Below are 22944 nucleotides of genomic sequence, written 5' to 3'. Positions count from 1 at the left end.
ATATACTTTGTGAGAGAGAGCCATTAAGGCTGAGTGCCAGGTGTTCAGATCGCATTACTGCACACCAATTCTGGGCTAGTTACACTGGCTTCCTTTTGGGTTCTGGGCCCAATGTAATGGGCTGCATTTGGCCTTTAAGGGAGACGTGGGTGGCATTGTGGCCTAAACCACTGAGCCTTGGGTTTGCTGATCAAAAGGTTGGCGGTTCGAATCCCTGTGACGGGGTGAGCTCCCTTTGCTTGGTCCCAGCTCCTGCCAACCTAGCAGTTCAAAAGCATGCCAGTGCAAGTAGATAAATAGGTACCGCTCTGGCGGGAAGGTAAACGGCATTTCCATGTGCTGCTCTGGTGTCGATGTTCTGTTGTGCCAAAAGCGGCTTAGTCATGCTGGCCACATGACCCGGAAAAACTGTCTGCGGAGCAGACAAACGCCAGCTCCCTCGGCCTGTAAAGCAAGATGTGTGCCACAACCCCAGAGTCGTTCACAACTGGACCTAACTGTCAAGGGTCCCTTTACCTTAACTTTGGCCTTTAAAGCTCTAAACCAGGGTCAGTGAACAGGATCTGGTCAGCGAGTCAGATGCTGAGCTCCCCCATAGGCCACTTTGGCAGATTGGCAGGGGCTGGCATCACAAATAACATTAGATGACCCTTAGTGAATATTTCCTTTGCTAGCAACCTTTGGAACTATGCTGCGAGGGCCAATCAGCTGACTGGGCATGGATTGGCTGTGCTGCCAATTGGTACCTCAGCAGTGTTACTGATCCCACCAGGGCTTGCTTCCACTGCTGATCAGCTGATTGGCACTGACAGCAAGCCTCTCTCGCCAAGGAACAACTGGGAGGGCACTTTAAGACTCAGGTTGCTTCTATGCACACCTGGCACCACAGAATATGTTTCTGAAAGGCTGCCTGGATGCATATGAGCCTACCCAAGGTTTAAGATCAGTGGCTGAGGGACAAGACCTTTTTGGTCCTTCATCCATAGGGATGGCTCATCCTTACTGGTTATTACAAAAAAATTCTATAGACTTATTTTATTTTAGTCTGTGTTTGGTTGATGTGCCTGGATAATTTTGTGATTTGCTGATGATTATTTATTAGGATTGGTTTTTTTAAAAAATGATTTGTGTGATATGTAGCTTGAAATTTCCAAACCACCTTGTGAGAGCAAAGAAAAGTGGGTTATGCATTCTTTAATAAAAGAAAACAAATAAATGAGAGTTTAAAGTGCTCTGAAAAAGTCTTTATTTCCAATTGCAGACACATGTATTTGTTTTCTCCCACTGTCAGCCTCTGCGCAAACAGTCTCCATAGGTTTTTGATACAGTAAAAAAAAAAAAAAAACTTACAAAACCAAATTCAAGAGTGGGATGACAGCATAACCGTGCAGTTTCCCATATCTTAAGGATTTTCTCATATAATCTTTCTCATATTTATTGTTTGTCAACAACAGTGAATAAAATAACTGGTTGGGGATTAGATCTTGGGACAGCTGTATCTGGCAAAACTGATCTCCATCTAGGTCCCAGAAAGACAGCATTGAAATGGAAGTTGGGACGATCATGGATGCCTGCATTGTTACGATAATGTATTTGCCGTATTGGATTGCTTTCAAGATTGCTTTGGGGGAGAAAGGGATGATGATGGCTGTCAGGAAAACAAATTGGAATTCTTTCAACTGATTCTCATTGCAAATTACTTCTTATCTCCGATGCCAGGTTTTGATTGCTTTATTCCTTTCTGTTCCATCATTTCTTCATACTTCCTGATCACTGGGATAGTAGTATGTATCAGCTGCAGGCCCGTACACAGATAAACTGCGTAGCTCCAATTGAACATGATAATTGGGGCTGCCAACTGATCAATCAGCTACTTTTTAACTAACCAATTAATGGATCAATTAAGGGACCTATGACATGGTGCCTAGAAAGCCATAGAGGCCATAGGATTTGCAGTTCTTCCTCTCCATGGATGGAAAGCGAGAGATACAGAGAAGATGATCCACTAGGTCTCCTCACTGCAGGTGTGAAAGCCTCAGTGGCTGTTGGTCCTCTGCTGTCTGTGCTCCTACAGCGGAGGGCAAAAAGGAGGTGCTCTGTGTGTGTGTTGGTGTGTGTGCATGTCAGCTGCCAGAAAGTGGGGGGAAGGAAACACACACACCCTCCTGAAAAACCCACATCTTCTAACCTGCGAACACAAACCTAGCTTTGGACTTGGCAGTTCCACAATCTTCTACCTGCTTTGCATTGTTCTGCCACTTTAAATAAATGTGTTTGCTGCCAAAATCCCACGGCATGTGCTTTATTATGGTACCGAGGAAAGAGTAAGGTGATTGCTTCTTATGAAAGCTCCTAACATTCTGTAACATCCTAGCATGGCCCATTTCTTTGTTGTAAGCTGCGTCAAGTTTACTAAGAAGATCCATTAATCAAATACAGCATTTGGCTAATAACCAGTGGTGATCCCAAATTTGACAGGTGGAGAGGGAATGTTTGGCAGGGGACGACGACGACGACCCAAATGGAGTCATTTTTCCAGGGGCTGTTTTTCCAGGTGGCAATGGCACAGTGGACAAGTGAGACATGATACTCTCTTGATACAGTTTTCTCTGACCACTGCCTCTGGCACTGCTGAGCTTGTTCTGCACTTTGGTATACTAGAGAACAAAGGGCAATGAAAGAGGCTAGACCAGTGGCTCCCAGTTAGGGGTCTGGGGACCCCTGGGGGTCCATGGTCCCATCCTGTGCCTTTCCTCCAAGTAAGCTTTTGTCATTTTTGCATGGTAATACCACAAATTCTATGGTCTGTTTTGTAAAGTGTACCTAAAATCCTTTGCTTATTAGGGGCTACCCCACATTTTGTTCAAAGAATTGCTTTGCAGAGGTAACTACCATAGAGTTATCAAATTTTTCAAAAGTAGGGGGTTCGTGGCTTGACTTTTGAAAAAATAGGGCTCCCTCAGTAATTGGCTAATTGGGAACCACTGGGCTACATAATCCTTGCCCCTGGCTTCTAAAAGCATGCTGAGGGGGTATCATCATCACCATCATTGAATATGTCAAATATATTGTTTGCTCTATTTATATTGTGACTGTCTATGGCTTCAAACAATAAAGTTTAATTCATTAGTGCTGTTAGTATTGTTTATGAATCACCTTTTACATGTGTCTCAAACTGATTTACCGATATACCATAAAAACAAAACAGATAAAAATAGTCTAAAACAGTACAAAAACAACTGAAGACAGAATGGAGACCTAAGCTACAGACATTTCCACCTTGCTGGAAAAGCCAGTCGAAAGAAAAACCAAACCACTTCAAACGTTTCTACAAAGTATGGATTGTGGGTGCCTGTCATATCTCAACAGACATGCTGTTCTACAGCATGGGGGCAACCATACTGCAGACTCCCCTCTAAGTTACTGTGAAGCAGGCTTCTGATATTCTGGGGGCTGTGATATCTATTTTTCTAGAAAATGAGGTGCCAGAACATAGCTAAAACAGGATGGTTGCAAGCCAATTATCTTGACCCACTTTTAATTCAGCTTCCAGCTTGCTTGTGGGACTGAATCAGCCTTGATCACCCATATGGATGACCTTTTTCAGGAGAAGGAATGGGGATTGAGACCCTGTTGTTACTTGATATCTCAGCAGCTTTTGATACCATAGGCCATGATACCTCTTGAGCCGACACAGTGAGATGCATGCTGGCGGCTCTGTTTTACGTTGGTTCTGATCCTATCTCTGGGATCACTTTCAGAGAATGTCATTGGACGATTATCTGACTGCCTCCTGGCAACTGTACTGTGGAATACCATAGGATACCATCTTGTCTCCAATGCTATTTAACATATACTGTATATGAAGCTGCCGGTCAGTAGGAAATTTGGGGATGATGATACCCAGACCTATTTTTCTATCACTTCTGAACTGGGAGAAGCTGTGCAAGTTGGTGATCTGACACTAAGTAAAAGCGAAACTAAAGAAGTGCCATGGTCAGATCACTTCCTGGTGCAACTGGACTTCTCCACGACCCTTCCCTTCTGCAGGGAGGTGGGACCCCACCACTTAATGGATCCAAAAGGTTTCCAGAGAGTGGTAGGGGATGCTTTATCCCATGTTGATGGCCTTTCAGCTGATTCCCTGGTGGCCCGCTGGAATGTGGAGTTAACCAGGGCTATTGACTGTGTGGCTCCGAAGCGCCCTTTCTGATTGCATGGAGCCCAGACAGCCCCGTGGTTTTCCACGGACCTGAGGGCAATGAAACAATCACCGAGACAGCTAGAGCACTGGTAACTCATTCTGAAGCTGACCGGACACGGGTTAGAGCTCAATGTCGAGCCTTCCAAGTGGTGGTAGCAACGGCGAAGAAGACTTTCTTCACAGCCTCTATTGCATCTGCAGAAAACAGCAGCAGGAGACTCTTTCAGGTGGTTCGCAATTTAGCGGAACCAGCTGCTCCATCGGGGCCCAGTACGGGCCACATGATCTCCTGCAGTGATTTTGCTAAGTTTTTTTGCAGATAATGTTGTAATGTTGCTCAGATTTGGGAAGAGGTAGACTCCGCCGTGGGAGCAGGGCCGGGGCGGGAGATGGGCAAGGTATAAATAAATAAATAATAATAATAATAATAATAATAATTATAATTATAAATCCTTGGCCAATAAACCCAGTCTGAATCCTGGCAAGATGGAGGCACGGTGGGTGGGCAGATCATTACACAGGATAAATGGTAAATTGACCACTTTGGACAAGGTCATACTCCTCCTGAAGAAGCAGATTCATAATCTGAGGCCATTCCTAGATCCATATCTGTCACTAGAGGTCCAGGTGACCTCAGTGGCTAGGAATGCCTTTCACCAGCTTCCAGCAACAACCATTTCTGGACCAGGGTAGCCTGACCACTGTCCTCCATGCATTGGCAACCACCAGGTTGGACAACTGCAATGCACTGTGTGTGTGGCTGCCCCTGAGGTTGGTCCAGAAATTGAAGCTAATGCAAACTGCAACAGTTCGATTGCATACTGGGGCAGAATATTGCCATCATGCTGTACCACTGCTGAAGGAATTGCTCTGTCTACCAATTAGCTACTAAGCTAAATTCAAGGTGCTAGTACTGGTGTACAAAACCGTATACAGCTTGGGACCAGGATAGCTCCTCATTCATGTGACCAACTGATCACCATGCTCTGCAAGAAAGTGCCTGCAGGAGAAATATTTAACAGGAGGAAGTTCCAAAGGTAGGGAGCCCCCTTCCAAAAACATCATCATCATGGCGGACCCACCCTGTGGAACTCCCTTCTGTTACATATCAGACAGGCACTGTTTCCATTGGCTTGTCAGTGCTTCTTAAAGATATCTTTTTAATCCCAGGCTCTGTCGGTACTGGGTTTGAAATTGCTTTCTATTTTAAATTGTTGCATTTTTTCTTATTGTTGATGTCCTTACTGTTAAATAGCTTTGAGATATTTTATCGGAAGCAAGTCATAAATGGGAACAAACAAACAACAGTGATGCCTGCAGATTTTTTTTTGACTACAAATCCCATCAGCCTGAGCCAGCAGGTTGGTGAAGGCTCTGAAACACAGAGAGACATCCAGTTATCTGCTAACCATGAGCTCCCATTGACATGATAGCAACAATCATTCTGGGCTATTAGTCAGTGATCTGCCTAACAGGAATGGTTAGGGAAGCCTTTTATTAAATATTGATACAGGTGGGAAGCTGCCCAGAATGGCTGGGGCAATCCAGTTAGATAGGTGAGTTACAAATAATAACTATTATTATTATTATTATTATTATTAACCATGCAAACAGGACGACTGCAATGCAAACAAGCCTACTTTTAACATGGAACCCTGCTGACTCAAATTTGGCCTGCAACAGATAATTATCTAAATCTTTTGATTTATCTACTGAGTAGACCAATTAAACCCAGCCAGTTCACTGAAAAGGGCAACCTCCTATGGGAATGCAGAAGTACACCTTCACTGAACTCATAGATCAGTCTGTCTGCACAATCCTACGGCATGTTCGCTGAACCACACATGAGCTCCAAAGCAAGGCAACTGCCTCAACAATTCATATTTCCGCCATCATTCACACCCCACTATCTCCTAATATCATGGAGACTACAAACCAGATTCTTTTTCTATACCTTCTCTCACTCGGGGGCAGCGGATTTGGTTCCCTTGAACATCATGCTCTTCTAATTCATGCCAGGTGAGATACTTGAAGGAATCTGATGGAAGCTTGAAAAAGGAGAAGCCAAATTAGGAATATTTCCCCTTCTGCCAGATACCTTTTAATCAGCACGAAAATTTCAGACAGTACTTTAGCTTGTTTCCAAACAGTGGACATTTTCAATGCATTTGAAAGAAAATGGCAAAAACACCTTAAAAGGATGGCACATTTATTAGGGGTGGAGACCGAAAAATCAGGATGATTTAGGGGTCTCCTGAAGAACAATGTCAACAACTGACCCCATTTGGATCAGGCCCCCCACAGAGCATAGGAGCCAATGTCCCTCTGCCCCCCTAACATATTTGAGGGGGCTAGGCCTCCCTCAAATAGATCCACATTGCCATGGAAATGGTGTGTGTGCACCATGTCTTGTGATCAATTTTGCAGGGTGGGGCTTACCTGCCCCCCCCCCAGTATTTTATTCAAATTGGCACCCCTGTGGGCTTTGCCAGAAGCAAAGCTGTCCGAAACATTGCCTGCAAAGCATGAAGGAGCTCTGGATTGGTTTTTTTTGTTAGAGCACAACAGCAGAGGATATTTTTAAAATTGAAAAGTTTAAGTTATTTTTTTAAAAAAAATGCTCTGCTTTAGCAACACATAAACCTCAGAGCTCTTCAGAATTCCACAGGAATGCCACTAGACAGCTTTGAAATGGAAGTCTTGGTGCAAACCTTTAAAGGCTTATTGGGAGGTCTATAAGCCTGTTTGAGGACTCAAATAACCACCAGAAAGCAAGGCTACCAAGAAGCCACAAAGTTTAAAAAAGTGCAAAAACAAGAATACGTACCACCTGACCACTTCTTAATTATTTTAAGGCAAGGGTGAGAAATCTCTTGTCTGTGGCTCATGAGGGAACTCAAGTTGGCCCACGAGGCCCTTTCCCTCAAACCATGTCCACACGCCCAGCACCTGACATACGTAACTTGTGACATCATCTGATGGGTGACAGGACAGGATTGAACCCTGCATAGGCTACACATTTATTTATTTATTTTTATTTATACCCCACCCTCCCCGGCCAAGACCGGGCTCAGGGCGGCTAACATCAGGTATAAAAACAATTGATTAAAATACAACTTAAAAACAAGATTAAAATGCAGCCCATTTGCAGCCCTCTACAGCCCATTTCAGTGGAAGCCCAGATCAAAAACTGTTTTTTGGGGGGAAAAGTCAAGGAAAAGGAAAGAAGGGGAGGGGATCAGGCTGGTTCCAAGCAGAACAACTGCCTTACAGGCCCTGTGGAAAGAAATCAGATCCCGCAGGGCCCTGGTCTCATGAGACATAGCGTTACACCAGGCCAGAGCCAGTGTTGAGAAGGCCCTGGCCCTGGTTGAGGCTAATTTGACTTCCTTAGGGCCCGGGACATCTAGAGTGTTGCTATTTATGGACCTTAAGGTCCTCTGCGGGGCATACCACATGCAATGAACATGCAAAGTTCATGCAATGAACAGGACCAAGCAGCTAAACGGAGCTCATCAGCTGATGCAGAGGGTTTAAATCTTGCTCCGTTCAGCAGAATTCCATGCAAACTGCATGAAATACTCTGCTAAATCTAGGGGGCAGGGAGACAACTTTAACAGCACCTTGCAAGGTGCTTTGAAGTCCTTACTCAGGTGGATCTGAAGAGGCAATCAATCCATCTCTACCCACACCCAAATTGGTCACCCTTACTTCTTCTATTACAATAGACAGTCTCTTGTTTCTGATGGCTAAAACTCAGGGGGAATGTTTGCACTGTCATGCTGCAGAAGGAGATGCTAGTAGTGAGGTTACCATCAACTTGTGCTTCTTTCCACAGAACTCAGAACCAGAATGCTTACTGGAGAGGCAATGCCGGAATCACAGCTGGGCGGGCGAACCCCTCTGCTCCTTGACGATAACACTGGCAAAGGGATTTCTGGATCGCTTAGATCGGAGAAGGGCGATGAATGGTTGGTGCGCAATCTAAGCCAGCTTGCGTTCAGACCTGAGGAGCTTAAGAAGATCACATTGTAAAGTCACAGAGGGGTCTCCTGGTCTGGTATCAGCAATCAGGCCCAGGGGATAAGGGTGGGAAACACAGAGGTCACTGCTGTGAGGCTGGTGTGCACAAAGTATAGGAGCAAAACGCAGAGTTGAAAAAATGATCTTGGTTCCGCAGAAATTGCAGAGGTGGGTCAGAACCAAAGTCCATTTACTCCTAGAACTCTGCATCCAAGATGCAATTGGGTTAAAGTCTGATTCTAATGTAAATGGAGAACCTGTGGCACGAACCTTGATAGCATAGGATTCTAAGAGCATTCATCCAAACATGTTTAGACCTCTCCTTCAGACCCACCTGCACAACATGAGAAGATGAAGGTTGGAGTAGATGGGGCCAACATGCATGGGATTCTTGGAAGTGGGGCTTGTGTGTGCTTCCCCTCTACCCTGTACTCTCTGTTCATGTTGGAAATTCCCTGTTCAGGCATAATGCCTGAACAAGGCAAGGATGCTGCCTGTTATCAGGTGAGGCTTTTAGTCTATCTACCCCAGAATTGTCAATTCTGATCTGCAGCAACTTCTGAGCTCTCAGTGAGTGGTCACCCTTACTTCTCTCAGCTCTCAGTGAGTGGTCCTCACTGAGAGGTACTAGGTATTATGGGTTGAACTGGGAGCCTCCTGCATGCAATCCATGTGCTCTGCCACTGAATCCAGGACCTGGGATTGTTAGGCTGGGCCTTTGTAACATCACCTGGCAATGCACAAAGGAAGGGAACTGATGGCCAGCAAGAAAGCCTCTTAACAAGGATAGGCCAGACCCTAACACATCCTGATCCCTATAAAAGCTTCTGGATCAGGCTTGTTCGTTGACCAAAACAACTTGCAAACTCTATAATTCCATTTTGACACTTTCCCCTTTTTGCTGAGATAGCTCAGTCAGCAGAGCATGAGATTTTTAATCTCAGTTGTGGGTTCGAGCCCCACATTGAGCAAAAGATTGGACTAGATGGCCCTTCCAACTCTACAATTCTGTGATTCTATGATTCTCTTCTCCACCATTGACTTTACTGGAGCCGAGTCTGACAGATAGCACTTTATGCATGCACCAGATGAGCTTATACGGTTTGTTATTTTGTTGGGCAGGAGAATTGAAATTGGTTTATTCTTTATTGCATAAATGGTGCAATTTTCAAGGTTGTGATTTCAAGCAAATGAACATCTCTAAAGACGCAGAGAAGTCTATGGAGGAATACCTTGATAGATATTCATGTTGATCTTTAGTAGCACAGTCGATTCAGCAAACCACACTCCGGTTATTCTACAAGCCCCATGATCTGTCACAAAACATGATTATAACAGCTGCACAAGGGAGCAGAGGAAGACGTGCAACTATAAAACGCTCTGGTAAGAATGGTAATGGAACCTTCCTTCTACACGAGAGTGTAAGGCCAATATAAAGTACTAAGTAGCTTCAAATTGAAGCAGTGTTGTCATTTGAGAATACCCTTGAACAGAATCATAAGTTGCTTCGGCAAAACTCACCGTTTTGAAATATCCAATAAAAGAGGTTTTGGCAAATATTCCATATGCTCTTTAAAGCAATGCTTCTCAATCTCCCTAAGCTCAGGGGGACCCTTTCCATTCCAATTTACCTGACATGAACTTCCTGTACACTATGGCAAAATTTTGGCTTCCTCAAAGGCATGCCATCTGTTTACACAGGAGACAAGCTGGGTGTGTACTAGGCATCGAAAAGAAAGACCTGTGGAGGTGGACAAGCTGCGGGCCATGCCTACTGGCTCCACCCCATGGCCTTTATGTACTTAAGCATGGATCATGAACCTGTATCCCTCCATTGATGGTCTGTGATGAGTCCTAAAACATCTGAAGAGCTGCAGGTTCTCCATCCCAACATGAATGGCACCGCTTGGACAGTACATACATCTGAATGACTCCAGGTTCCTGTTTACATGGACTTGAACCTTCCATTTCCCAGGGTTCTGGACTGTGTACACTTTTGCTCCATCAAGTCCCCCCCAACAAAGAAGATGTCCAACATCACAGAAAAAGGAGAAGATGAGATTTAGGAATCACCCAAGGAGAGAGTCTCTATCACAGAAGAGAATATCTGAAGCAACTCCCATCAAAGACTTCCATGGAAGGGGAGCATCAGGGACCAATTATGCCTTCATCCTCTGTGCCTGAGGAGATAGCGCTCTCCTGCACTGAAGAGGGAAGGGATGCTTCTGTCTCATCCTCTGAACCTCTCTCTGGTACCACACCAAAGTCTTGAGCCTTAAATTTTAATGCTTTCCAATGTTTGGTTACAAGTGTGAACACAGCATTATAATAGGGCAACAAAACAGCAAGAAAAATGTTAAGAGGTATTACTTATGAAGTAAGACTTCAGGACTCACATTTGTTGTGCACCACATTGAACTCCTTGGAAGAAAGGTGGGATATAAATGCCACCTTTTTGGCCCAAGGTCACCCAATGGACTTTGTAGCTGAGTGGGGATTTGAACTCTCGTCTCCCAGGTCTGACACTTAGTTCTCTGGAGACTGGCGGCAGAGAAGACCTAAGGTCCAAAATTCAAGTGACAATAAACTGATGGATCAACAGACCAAGTATACTTGTGAGTCACCATACCCAAAAAGATTGGGAACCACCTGCTCTAGACTACTGTTGGAGCAAGCTTATACCTAGGAGCTACTAAGTGCCACTGTGAGCTGTCCAGGGTCCTGATGACCTGCAGCCCATTCTGGATGTTTACTGTGCTCAGCCAGGACTCCCCTACAAACCCTGGCTTGGATCAAGCACATAGTCGTTTTACTAACACATCCTCTGAATCTCACATTTCTTTTGTTTTATACATGGGCTGACTTATACGAGCTTAAATTTAGAGTCTGACAAACATCTGTGTATGTGTTTTGGTGTTTACAGTTGATTTATGAAGCTGGATTGGAAAACAATATTTACGTGCCTCTATTCCCAAGCCGATAAAAATGTTAATTTACTGTGCCATTCCTCTCCGTGTAGCCACATTAGATTGTTGCTGTGCGCAAGAATTTGAAGCTGCTTTGAGTGAACTGTTGTGTGGGGGTGACTTTTATTAGCTTTATACAATATAATCATCTGATGCACTGTCAGTGTCATAAAATATGTCATTATACCATGTCACAATGCACGTGGAAAATAATTCAGAATAGGAGAGAGGTGGTTGTTAGTGCAGAGTGTTATAGAGTCGAGATGATGGTGATGATTCAAATATTATTTCCTACCCTACCCAAAGAAGTCAGGGTGGCATACATTGCTTTTCTCATTTTTTTTAATTAAAATAATATTTATTACTTTTAAAGCTTACAAAAAAGAAAAGGAAGAAAGAAGACAAAAGAACAAAAAAGAACAAAAAAGAGAAAAAACAATACAATGCATAAACAATACAAAACACAACCTTAACACATTAAACTAACACAATAAACTAAACCAAACCAAACAAAAACAATTTAAAAACATACATCATACCTTTTCCATATTCTATCTTTCATTCCCTTGTATCATTGACCTCCTCTCACCTCCCTCTTTGTATTCCACTTCCATTAATTGTTTCAGCAATTCCTTTCCATCTTTCTCTATTTTCTATCATATAAATGTCTTAACATATTTTTAATCTTATTTCCATTAAAATTAGTATACTTATTTAAGCTTAACTCCTTATAGCATTTCAGCTAAAGCCATAAAATTTCCTTCCAACATTTTTCCATCACTCATTAATTTTACAATATTTCTATATATAGACTTTAAATTTCCAATCTTCTTCCACCATCTCCTCTCCCCAGTCTCGGACTCTGCCAGCCACTTCCATCAACTCCATACAGTCCATCAACCTGGAGATCTTATGTCCAAGGCTCTTAACTCTTTTCCACGTCCCTTCTGCCAGTCTTCTTCATATTCTTTGATGCTAAAGAGCAAATCTCGGGGAAACTCCAATCCAACGATACTTTTATTCCTTCTCGACAGGTCAGCCAGATTTCCATAATTAAAGCTAGGATCCATAAAGTATTTCAGGGCAAGTTTCAAAATTCCTCCAAATCCAAAGGCCCCCAGAACTCCAATCTCCTCCTGACCCAAGTCCATATTCCAAAAGTCAGTTAATCCCTGCATAGAGGGATCTTTCCAACTTTCCTTTTCTAGTCCAGGCCAGGCTCCGATCTTCAAAATCTGACTTTTTCTAGTCTCAATCATAAAGGGCCTCAACTTGTAGTCCTCAATTTGCCTCTGTAAGGGTAAGGCTCCCCCTTGTGTTACTTTAGGTTCGACAACAGCAACTTTCTCCTTCTCCTTTTCAGCAATTTGTCCTGTTGAAATAGATTCCTGTGCCAAATCCTGAATAATTTTTGTATTGGTGCTCACTTTTGGTTCCAAAATGTCAATTTTAGTAGTCATAGCATCCATCTTTTTATGAAGCTGTTCCAACAGGTGGCTTATCTTAGAAAATGCAGTCCATAAGGCTTCTCCTGTTGACATTCTTGAATATCCAAGGCCAATCTCTAGTTCTCACAGTTCTTATCAAGCAGCTGGAGATTTCCCAGCTCCACTCTTGTAACAGTTTCAAAAGCTCCCTCTAGAGGGGAACAGTCTCCACTTGTATCAATTTTTTCCAACACAGATCAAAAAGTAAAGATAGTTTCAATTTTCAGATACTTTTCCTCCTTTTTAAACGCAGAAGTGGACAATGGAAACAATATATTTCTCTTATTTAACTGACTGTCAACATCCGTTCTCTTCGCTGTCAATGAACTCTCCCGAAACGTCAATCACTGGGAGCCTGTTCCCAGGTTCAGAGCAGTGGTAATTTAATTTTAATCACTCTCTCCTGCAGGATACACAGTCCAAATTTTCCCCCCTCTTCTCCTGCTTCCAAGGGGGGTCTAATAATTTCAATCGATGGAAGTTTAATCCTTTACATAAGGCTTTCCAAGACCTTAACTTGTAAGCTCTTTGCTTCAGTCTATTTACAAAAGGGGAAGGCGGACTTCCTGTTTTTAACCTTCCCCGTTTGATGCCAAATTAAGATATTTAAAGATCCAATTTTCCTTTTTACTCACGGGTTGTTATTTAAAATCCAATTGTCCACAAGAAAAAGTCAGCGCTCTCCGGCAACAGCAATGCGGCTTCACTCCGTGAAAGAAGCGGTCGATTCAAAGCACCGCGCCGCTCACCCCACCTCGCTCCGGATCCCCAAAACAAGGTTTCCCCGCGAGTAGGGGAGGCGCAAAAGGTGCCAGCTGAATCCCAGGTTCACAAGCTTCTTCCGCTTGTGATTTCAATGGGTCTCCGCCTTCACCGTGGCGGTTCAGACCCAACTTTCCATGGAGCAAGTTCCTCCCGATCGGAGGAGCTCCGCCATTGCCGGGGGCGCCAACCCGGAAGTTGCTTCTCTCTTATTTTATCAGCACACCAACCCTGTGAGGTAAGTTTAGCAGAGTGAAAGCGACTAGCCGAAGGCCACCCAAGGAGCTTCATTGCGAAGTGGAATGAGGCACTATGATTTTATGGTTCCTTCCACATTTAATGCCACCAGATGGTTACAAAATGGAATACAGTGGTACCTCAGGTTAAGTACTTAATTCATTCCAGAGGTCCGTTCTTAACCTGAAACTGTTCTTAACCTGAAGCACCACTTTAGCTAATGGGGCCTCCTGCTGCTGCCGCACCGTCAGAGCACGGTTTCTGTTCTCATCCTGAAGCAAAGTTCTTAACCCTAGGTACTATTTCTGGGTTAGTGGAGTCTGTAAACTGAAGCGTATGTAACCTGAAGCGTATGTAACCTGAAGCGTATGTAACCCGAGGTACTGTCCCATTAAACTTTAATTAGTTTAATGCTAAGTAAATGTCCAGTGTGCTTCCATCGTCACAAGTCCCATTACAGCAGAGCATTTCGCGCAGTGGTTTAAGAAGGGCAGGAGAGGCAGTATCTTTTCAAAGAGAAATCTTGGAGCAAGCGGTTTGAAACTCAAAGAAAAAGGTTTATTTACAAAAGAAACCCCGGCGATGAACCACACATATCAGCAAACACGCCCAAAAGGGGAGAAGGGGGAAAACAAACACACGGGAGACTATTTATACAAACTCATGTTCCTGGAAGCCTAATGACCTCCAGCTGCTCAGTGATTAGAGCGTTTCTGCTACCTTTTAACCCTTTGATAGCAACACCCCCTCTCGCTCGTAACACTGAGCTGTACCAACCTTAATTCAAATTTAAACCTGAACAGAAACATTTATGAGATTGCGGACTCAAAGCTTTCGTAAAACCGTCTGCGAGATTTTCTTGGCTTGGACAATACTTTAGTTCAATTAAACCTTGTTTTACACTTTGGCATACATTTTGATAACGGATATCCAAGTGTTTTGTGTGTGCCTTGAATTGACCTGATTTAGCTAGTTTAATACAAGGTTGATTGTCTTCCCACACTCTGATAGGTAGGGAACATTCTCCAAACAATTCTTGTACCAGTTGCTTATAAAATTCCAGTTCTCTACATACATCTGATAATGCATTGAACTCAGATTCAGTTGAACTTAAAGCTATAAGTGATTGCTTTCTTGATCTCCAACCAATTAGTGCATTTCCAAATTTTATCGCCATTCCTGACACTGATTTTCTATCTGGTCCAGCATCTGCCCAACTACTGTCGGCCCAACATTCAAGTTGTGTGCTGCCCTCTGCTGATAGTTTTAAGCGAAACCTTTTGGTAGTTTGGAGATACCTTAAAACTCTTTTTACTCCTTGCCAAGCATGCATTGATGGTTTTTCAGCTTGTCTACACAGCATGTTGACAGCATATGTTATATCGGGCCGAGTCCACTGTGCAATGTGGAGTAGACTGCCTATCGCTGACTGGTAAACCCCGGGATTACAGAACTCTGCCTGTTGCTCGGCTTGAGCATCCTTTAGGTAACTTAACTCCATTGGGGTTTTAACACCAGCACAGTTGTCCATTTTAAACCTTTCCAGCAACTGCTGGATCTTAGCTTCTTGGCTGAGCCAATAGTTCCCATTTTCATCTTGCTGAATTTTAACTCCTAGATAAACAGATACAGTGCCTAGTGATTTTATCTGAAACTTTTCTCCAAGCTTTGTGGCAAATTGTTGTGCAAGTTTATCATCCTTTCCACTGTATAATAAATCGTCAACAAATATTAAGACTGCTTCTTGTTCACATCCCGAGCCTTTTAGATAAAGACATGCATCTGCTGCGCTCTTTCTGAACCCCATGCTCTCTAGAGCATCGTTCAAGCAGGAATTCCAATTACGGGCGGACTGTTTCAACCCATAAATGGATTTGTGTAGGCGCCAGACCTGGTTTGGCTTGTCTCCTTCAAAACCCGGTGGTGGTGTCATATGGACTTCCTCCTGTAAGTCTGCATTTAAATAAGCCACATTGACATCAAAATGAAACAGCTTATTTCCCTTCTTAGCTGAAGAGGCTAAAAGCATTCTTAGTGACTCCGATCTTGAAGTAGGGGCATAGATTTGAGAATAGTGAACACCTTTGCGCTGCGAAAACCCTTTTGCAACTAGTCGGGCTTTATATTGCAACTCTTCAGTAGTTGTGGGCTTTAAATGATATACCCATCGACAACCTACAGCTTGTTGCCCTTTCGGAAGCTCTGTACTTGTAAACACACCGAGAGACGTCATTGAAGCCATCTCTTTTTCCATTGCTTCCTGCCACTTTACGGCTTCTGAGCTTGGAAGCTGTTGTACTTCCATATAGCTATCTGGCTCACACTGTGCCATATTTACGTATACACTTGTCACCTTAAACCGCTCTGGCGGCTTGCCCTTTGTGGCACGTTTTGACCTGCGCAATTGCTCCTCTTGTGCCCCCTCTGACCGTTGGCTGTCAGAATCTGTCTCAGACTTTATATCTGGACGCGCCCCTAGGGATAAAGACCTCCGTTCAGATACCTCCCTTGGGCTTGGTGTTGCAGGCGACCTGCTTCGCTTTTGCTGTCTGCTAGGCCTACTGACTGGCGATGTTTGAACACTCCTAGATTCTGGCTTTTCTACCTTAGGAGAAGAACCTTGTGCCTGGTCAGAATCTGCATCTGAACCATGTGCACCATTCCCTTCTGGCTCACTACTCTCTGGACTTTCATTCTCAGCATAAATGCCTAAATCATCTCTCAAAATGTCAGGGTTAGCATGTAAGTGAGTCCATCCGGACTGCTCACAAAATTCAGCGCTCCTACTGAGGACCACTCTTGTAGTATCCCCATTTGGGTTCACGAATCTCCAAGATTTGGCGTGTGGTTCGTACCCACAAAAGATGAGTTTCCTAGCCCTTGGACTTCCCTTTTTCCTTAACGCTTTTGGGATAAGTACATAGGCTTGACATCCAAACACTTGGAAGTAATTAATTTTGGGCTTCTTCCCATATAAAGCAAAATATGGGGTAGTGTCAATTACTGAATTATATACTCGGTTCAGAATATGAGTAGCCGCCTGCCAGGCTTCCGCTCAGTAACTTTGAGGGAGTTTAGCATCAAACAACATAGAGTTTGCCAACTCTTGCAGAACCCTGTTTTTACGTTCGGCCACGCCTCCTTCTTGGGGGGAATAAGGTGTAGACAGACGATGCTTAATTCCCTTTTTCTTAAAGAAATTCTGCAACACAGACCCGGTAAATTCTGACCCTCTGTCTGTCTGAAAAGCAAGTACTTTAGTACCGAATTCAAGTTCTACTGCATGAACCCAATTTTTAACTGTTTCTGCAGTATCTGCTTTTGTTTTGAGAGGAAAAAACCATGTAACCTTCGTTTTGTCATCCGAGAGACACAGTGCATACCTCGAACCTCCCATGCTAGCAACAGGCATTGGGCCACATAGGTCCATATGCACAAGTTGGAATACTTTGTCAGATTTCCTATCTGAACTGGGATAGCTGCATCTATGAACCTTCGCCCTTTTGCATGCAGTACAATCCAAATACTTAGTACATTTGTTCATTTTGCACCCTTCTGATAATTCAGGTTGCCTTTTAACATACTGAAAATTAATATGTCCCAGACGACGGTGCCATAAATGAACACAAGAATTATGGGTAGGCTAGTTCACACAACCAGCATGAACCTGTTCAACTTCATCTGGACTTGTCTCAAAATAATATAACCCATCTCTGCATTCCACCTGCAAAAGAGATACGTTATTCTTTGAAATAGTGCAAACCCCATTTTCAAATACAGTTTTAAACCCAACTCTATCAAGTTCTGACACAGACAAAATACACCCCTTCATTCCCTTTAGCACATAGGCATCAATTTCTGTTTGCAAACAATTCAAGAACACTGTGCCTACGGTCTCTAAGGAACGTTTAGTTGAATCTGCCATTGTCACAACTTAAAGGGTTTGCAAATGTCTGCAATTCTGCAAACGGACACTAGATGGCGCCACCAGGTGGTGAGATGCACCACTGTCGATCAACCAGCGTAGATTGCTGCCTTGGCCACGCCCTTGCATCAACGCCATTGCTGAAGCCATGTGCTGTGTGCTGTGGGAGTAGCCACGACCTCCTCCTCTTCTTCGACGTCCCCTGGAACTCCTTGTCTGGTAACTAGGGGTAACGGCCTTGGTGCTGTCTTGACCAGGTTCACGTGTGCAATTCCTGATTAAATGGGAAGGGGAACCACAGCGAAAACAGTGTCTAGCTGCAAAAGCATTGACTGTGTTCTCAAACTCAGCATCCCCACTCTTAGGCACAGCATAACTCCCCTTTGAAGACAAACCTCTTTCTCTTTGCCTTTTATCCTGTTCATCTGCAAGCCGAGATGAAATGTATTCAAGGGTTAATTCAGTTGAAGGCATAGCTTCCAAAGTTAGAGCTAGAGTCTCATAGCTTTTATCAAGAGAAGACAACAATATGTATGACTGCTGCTCCATAGAGAAAGGAATGCCCAGCTGTCTTAGTTGATTAAAGGCAGACACCATTTTGGCAATATGTTCTTTCACACATGCTCCCAGTTGGAGACGTAAATCAAACAAACATCTTGTAGCATGGATCTTGGCCCCCGCAGTGTTTCTGGAATTTAACCGCTGCAGAACCGTCCAGACCTCATGCGTGTTCTTTAACTCAGAAACATAAGGCATTTGCTCTGGTCCCACTGCCAAAACTAGTAGACCTTGGGCTTTCCTGTCGCGTTTCTGTGAAGCTGCTGCTGCTGCTTTGTCTTCTGCAGACGTGTCTGCAGCTGCCTGTAAAGGCGGTGCTTCAGTACAACTCCACAACTCTTTTGCTTGCAACCAAACCCTTACTCTAGCCTTCCAAACTTGCCAATTTTTCCCAATGAGTCGCGTAAACGGGACAGAAAAACTTTCCTGGGACTCTGCCATCCTCCCTGGGGCTTAGGAACGATACTCACACACCTGTAGACCGTCTCCCAGCTGCTGAGGTGGCTCCTTGAGGAATAAGATGTCTTCCAGCGAGTACAAACTGCTCAGTGCCTGTTTAAAACGTTTCTAGGCACGTTGCAGGACTCAAGCTGCTTTGAAGGCTTTCGTTGTCGGCAACCGCTTCTGACTTCGCGCCAGTCCTTGCATAAATCACTCTGAACTGCACTCCTTATCTCCTTCTTGACGTACAAACGACCATAACCTGTCCCATTAAACTTTAATTAGTTTAATGCTAAGTAAATGTCCAGTGCGCTTCCATCGTCACAAGTCCCATTACAGCAGAGCATTTCGCGCAGCGGTTTAAGAAGGGCAGGAGAGGCAGTATCTTTTCAAAGAGAAATCTTGGAGCAAGCGGTTTGAAACTCAAAGAAAAAGGTTTATTTACAAAAGAAACCCCGGCGACGAACCACACATATCAGCAAACACAAACACGCCCAAAAGGGGAGAAGGGGGAAAACAAACACACGGGAGACTATTTATACAAACTCATGTTCCTGGAAGCCTAATGACCTCCAGCTGCTCAGTGATTAGAGCATTTCTGCTACCTTTTAACCCTTTGATAGCAACAGGTACCACTGTAGTTCACTATTAACATTACCCAGTTTTGATCAGGTTTCTATAGGGATGTTTTCCAAGATAGAAGTCTGGCAGCAGCAGCAATATTTTCTTAAGAGACCGAGGCCACGTAGGAACAATTTACTGAACTAATAAACATCTAGAGAAAATGCAAAAGAGTTATTGGCTTGGATCTGGATAGGTCTTCTTCTGTGCCATTCCTTTGCAGCTTCTTTTCTGCAGAGTCAACCCCAAAATGGCTTTAACCAAGTCTAGAGGAAAACCATGGATGCTGGTGTTGAGGAACATCAAGAAAGCTCCCAAAGACCCATCAAGTCTAGCATCTAGCATTCTCACGGTGGCCAAGCAGATTTCCATGGGAAGCCAGCCAGCCAGCAGGATTTGAGTGAAACAACTCTTCCCCACTTTTGATTTCTTGCCACTGGTATTCAGAGGAAAACTTCTTCCAAGAAGGTGCGGAATTTGGTGTTAAAGGATTGTGAGCTCGGTTCATTGCTGGGTGCTGCAAAGAAATTCCTATACTCCTAATGTGCTCCGAGGCACCCTTTTCTTTCACTCTAAGCATCTTGCCCTTTTGAAAATGGCTCTGATGGGCAGACCTTGGGATTCTAGTAAAAACCAAGCAGATCCGACAAGCCTCAAGTCTGCCCGCCCCTGATTTAAATTATAGTCATTTGTTAAAATGATTTAGTCTACGAATGCGAGATTGAAAATGCTACGGCAGGGATACCACAGGTTCAGTTGTAGATATTTAATGCTAAGAAAATGCAAAGTTGCGGCAAAAAAAAAAAAAGAAGATAAAAGAAGAAATGAAGATAAAAGAAAAAAGCGACAGCTGGATGAAGAAGCTGATCTGATAGGATGATATTCAAATATGAAGCCTGTTGCAGACTGGCTCTAAAGATATGCGAAAGAGTAACTGGAGGGAAAGAAATGGGATTGAGCTACACTAGTTCCTGGCTGGCAAAATTAAATCTCTAGTTTGTGTCTTGGGATCAGGAAGGCACAGGTTTTCCCCTGGTCTGCTCTAGCATGCCTTGATAGTCACCCTCTTCCACACCTATTGTTGTTGGAGATCCCATATTTGGAAGGCTAGATAAAGCCATGGGAGATTCAGAGAGAGGAATCAGGCATTAGATCTCCTTCTCCAAGGTCAGAGCTTTCTCTCTCTCTCTCTCTCTCTGTCCCCCCCAACACTGGAAGGAGAGAGCCAACGTATCCTATGGCCCCAGGGATGTATCTGTGTGATGGCCTGGGATTGGGATGCTGAACCTGAGGAATCCCAGCCTGCACAGGAGTCCCTGCCTCCAGAACCAGCTGAGCCGGGGCTGGGGCCTGAGCCTGAAGGGTCCTCACCTGTGCTGGATCCTCAGGTGCAGGCACCAGCTGAGTCTGCTCTGGCTCCTGAGATGATGGAGGACCCATTGCCTGCAGGTGCTCCACTCTCAGCCCCATCAGGGGAAGCTGAGGTTGCCTCTGGGTCCGATAACCCTCCAGCCTCTCCTGAGCTGCAGAGGCTCAGGGCAGAGAGGCGGAGGGAACTAAGTTCCCGCAGGAGGAGTGTTCGCCTTCAGGCCAGGAGAGGCGAGTCACCTGTGGACCGGGGCCGCCCTATGCCTTGGGGCAGATAAAAGCCAGCTAGCCCTAGGCCCAGGTTGTGGGAGCAACATTGTTGGTAGCCTGTTTCTGCCTGAACCCTGTCCTGCTCTTCTGCCAGAGTTCCTGATCTCACCTGACTCCCTGCCTTGGACCCCGCTTCAGCTTTGACGGACAGCCTCCATACCGCACCCATGACCTCGGACTGGACTCAGACCTCGCCGAAAGATTAACCCTTGGGACCAGCACAATTTGGTTGAAAAGAATGCTAGACTAGAAAGGCTTTTGATCCAATCCAGCAGGGCTGTTCTTATGGAGAAAAAGCTAGTGGTGGGGCCTTACTTCCCCTTAATTGCATGGATGGATCTCCATGTGTATAATGCACAAAGGCTATAGATTGACCTGCCTTAAAACATCTTCCTGCGCCCGCCTTTCTGCCTGCTTCCTTCCCATCTGGCCTTCTTGTGTCTTCATAAACGAACACAGATGGCGAAAACACCACAAGCCTTCTCTGCACTCTTCTTATCCCATAAAGCTGCCTTAATACCTCTATCCATTGAAAGAAGCAAGAGAGTGGGAGACCATATCTGGAAAGCACAGGACATGGACAAGCGGAAGGTCAGAGGTTCCATCTCCAGCTAAAAGCATCACAGGCGGAAGTGCCGTGAGAGGCCTCTGGCTCAGATTCTGGGAACTTGCTCTCTTTCATACTAGACAGAGCTGAGCTAAATGGCGGCTGGGGAATTGGTGCTGTAGGGCAGGTATATAAAAGATACATTCAAGGTGAACAGCATTTCAGCCAGCAAGATGCTGAGCTTCAGCTGGTTGTATTTTCACACCTCATAATATTTTAAAACTCCAGGTAAGGTGATCGGTTCAGCTAGATGACAATTTCCCCCTCGCTCTCCTTTTTATTATTGCCTCTTAAGGGTGAGTTTAACTAATTGTGGCAGTAGAGGCAGGATGCAATTTAAAACAATTACAGCTTACCATATTTTAAACTACCTTAGCTTTCTGCCTAGATCGGAGAGCACTTTGGCTCGGTCTGAATCTCCAAACAGGCCCTCTGGGAGACGCGCTTTAGATGATATCAACCATTAAGTGGGGGGGGGGGGAAGATTCATGCTGTCTTTCTTGGCAGAGTTATTTCCCTCCTTTTGCCCACAGTGAGAAATTGGTTGTTCCCATAAATCACAGGCCTTACTTCTAGAGACGAATTCATACCACTAATGCTCTCACAGAAACCTGCTATGCTCATAGCTCTAGACCAGGAGTGGGAAACCTCAAGTCCAGGAAAGTGGGGTGTGTGTGAGTGGGTTATATGTGGCCCTCCAGTTCTATCTATCTGGCCCCCAGGAATCTCCCTAGGCCATGCTCCATCACATCCCACATCCCTCACTGGCTCAGCTTGGCCCTGTCCTTGCATGCTTTTGCCTGGCTGTAATATTGAACTGCGATAATGCCTCTTACTTGTTTGGATAGAGAAAGGTGTGCAGTAAAGTCTCCATGGCTTCAAGGCAGCCTACTGTACAAAATCAAGAGACATATCTGTTGCTCCACTCACTTTTGCCTCTGGGCACACTTACCGCTGTTATGTGGCCGTGGAAAGGTTCCCATTGAAGGAATGTGGCCCTTGGGCTATAATATTTATCCCTCCTCAGTCCTAGGCCTTTTCTTTCAGCCCCCTGGTAATTTGTAACAGGAGAGGTCTCTCTTTAGGTTGGGACTGCTGATATTTGAAGACTGCTGCAAGTGGGTCTCTGGGGACAAACCAGATGAAAGGTAGTTCATGTTCACAAATGCATAGTCATCTCTGTTTGGGTATGTGTGTGTGTGTGTGTGTGTGTGTGTGTGTGTGCAGGGGGCAATTGCTTGGGCCACATCCATGAAGAGAAGAAGAAGAAGAAGAGTTTGGATTTGATATCCTGCCTTTCACTCCCCTTCAGGAGTCTCAAAGTGGCTAACATTCTCCTTTCCCTTCCTCCCCCACAACAAACACTCTGTGAGGTGAGGTGGAGAGACTTCAGAGAAGTGTGACTAGCCCAAGGTCACCCAGCAGCTGCATGTGGAGGAGCGGAAACACGAACCCGGTTCCCCAGATTATGTGAC

At 44.6% G+C, this 22944-nt stretch overlaps 1 protein-coding gene across 4 annotated transcripts in view; it reads right to left on the bottom strand.

Annotated features, from left to right (window-relative positions):
• LOC309342300 (acidic leucine-rich nuclear phosphoprotein 32 family member B-like) overlaps positions 1-22944 on the bottom strand; it is a 43373-nt gene that overhangs the window by 7265 nt on the left and 13164 nt on the right. For 2 of the 4 annotated variants that reach the window (XM_081862813.1, XM_081862814.1), the window contains exons 2-3: positions 8065-8218; positions 6159-6252 (exon numbers count right to left, since the gene is read on the bottom strand). In XM_081862813.1, the coding sequence (XP_081718939.1) occupies positions 6159-6252; positions 8065-8218 (248 nt within the window). Of the gene's footprint in view, positions 1-6158; positions 6253-8017; positions 8219-22944 lie in introns of those variants that run through there. The other 2 variants (XM_081862812.1, XM_081862815.1) reach the window with 2 other exon arrangements.

This window comes from Podarcis erhardii (assembly GCF_964252035.2).
Source record: "Podarcis erhardii genome assembly, chromosome: 5".
Taxonomy (NCBI): Eukaryota; Metazoa; Chordata; class Lepidosauria; order Squamata; family Lacertidae; genus Podarcis; species Podarcis erhardii.
Note: the sequence above shows the minus strand (reverse complement) of the source record. Positions and strands in the feature narration are given on the sequence as shown.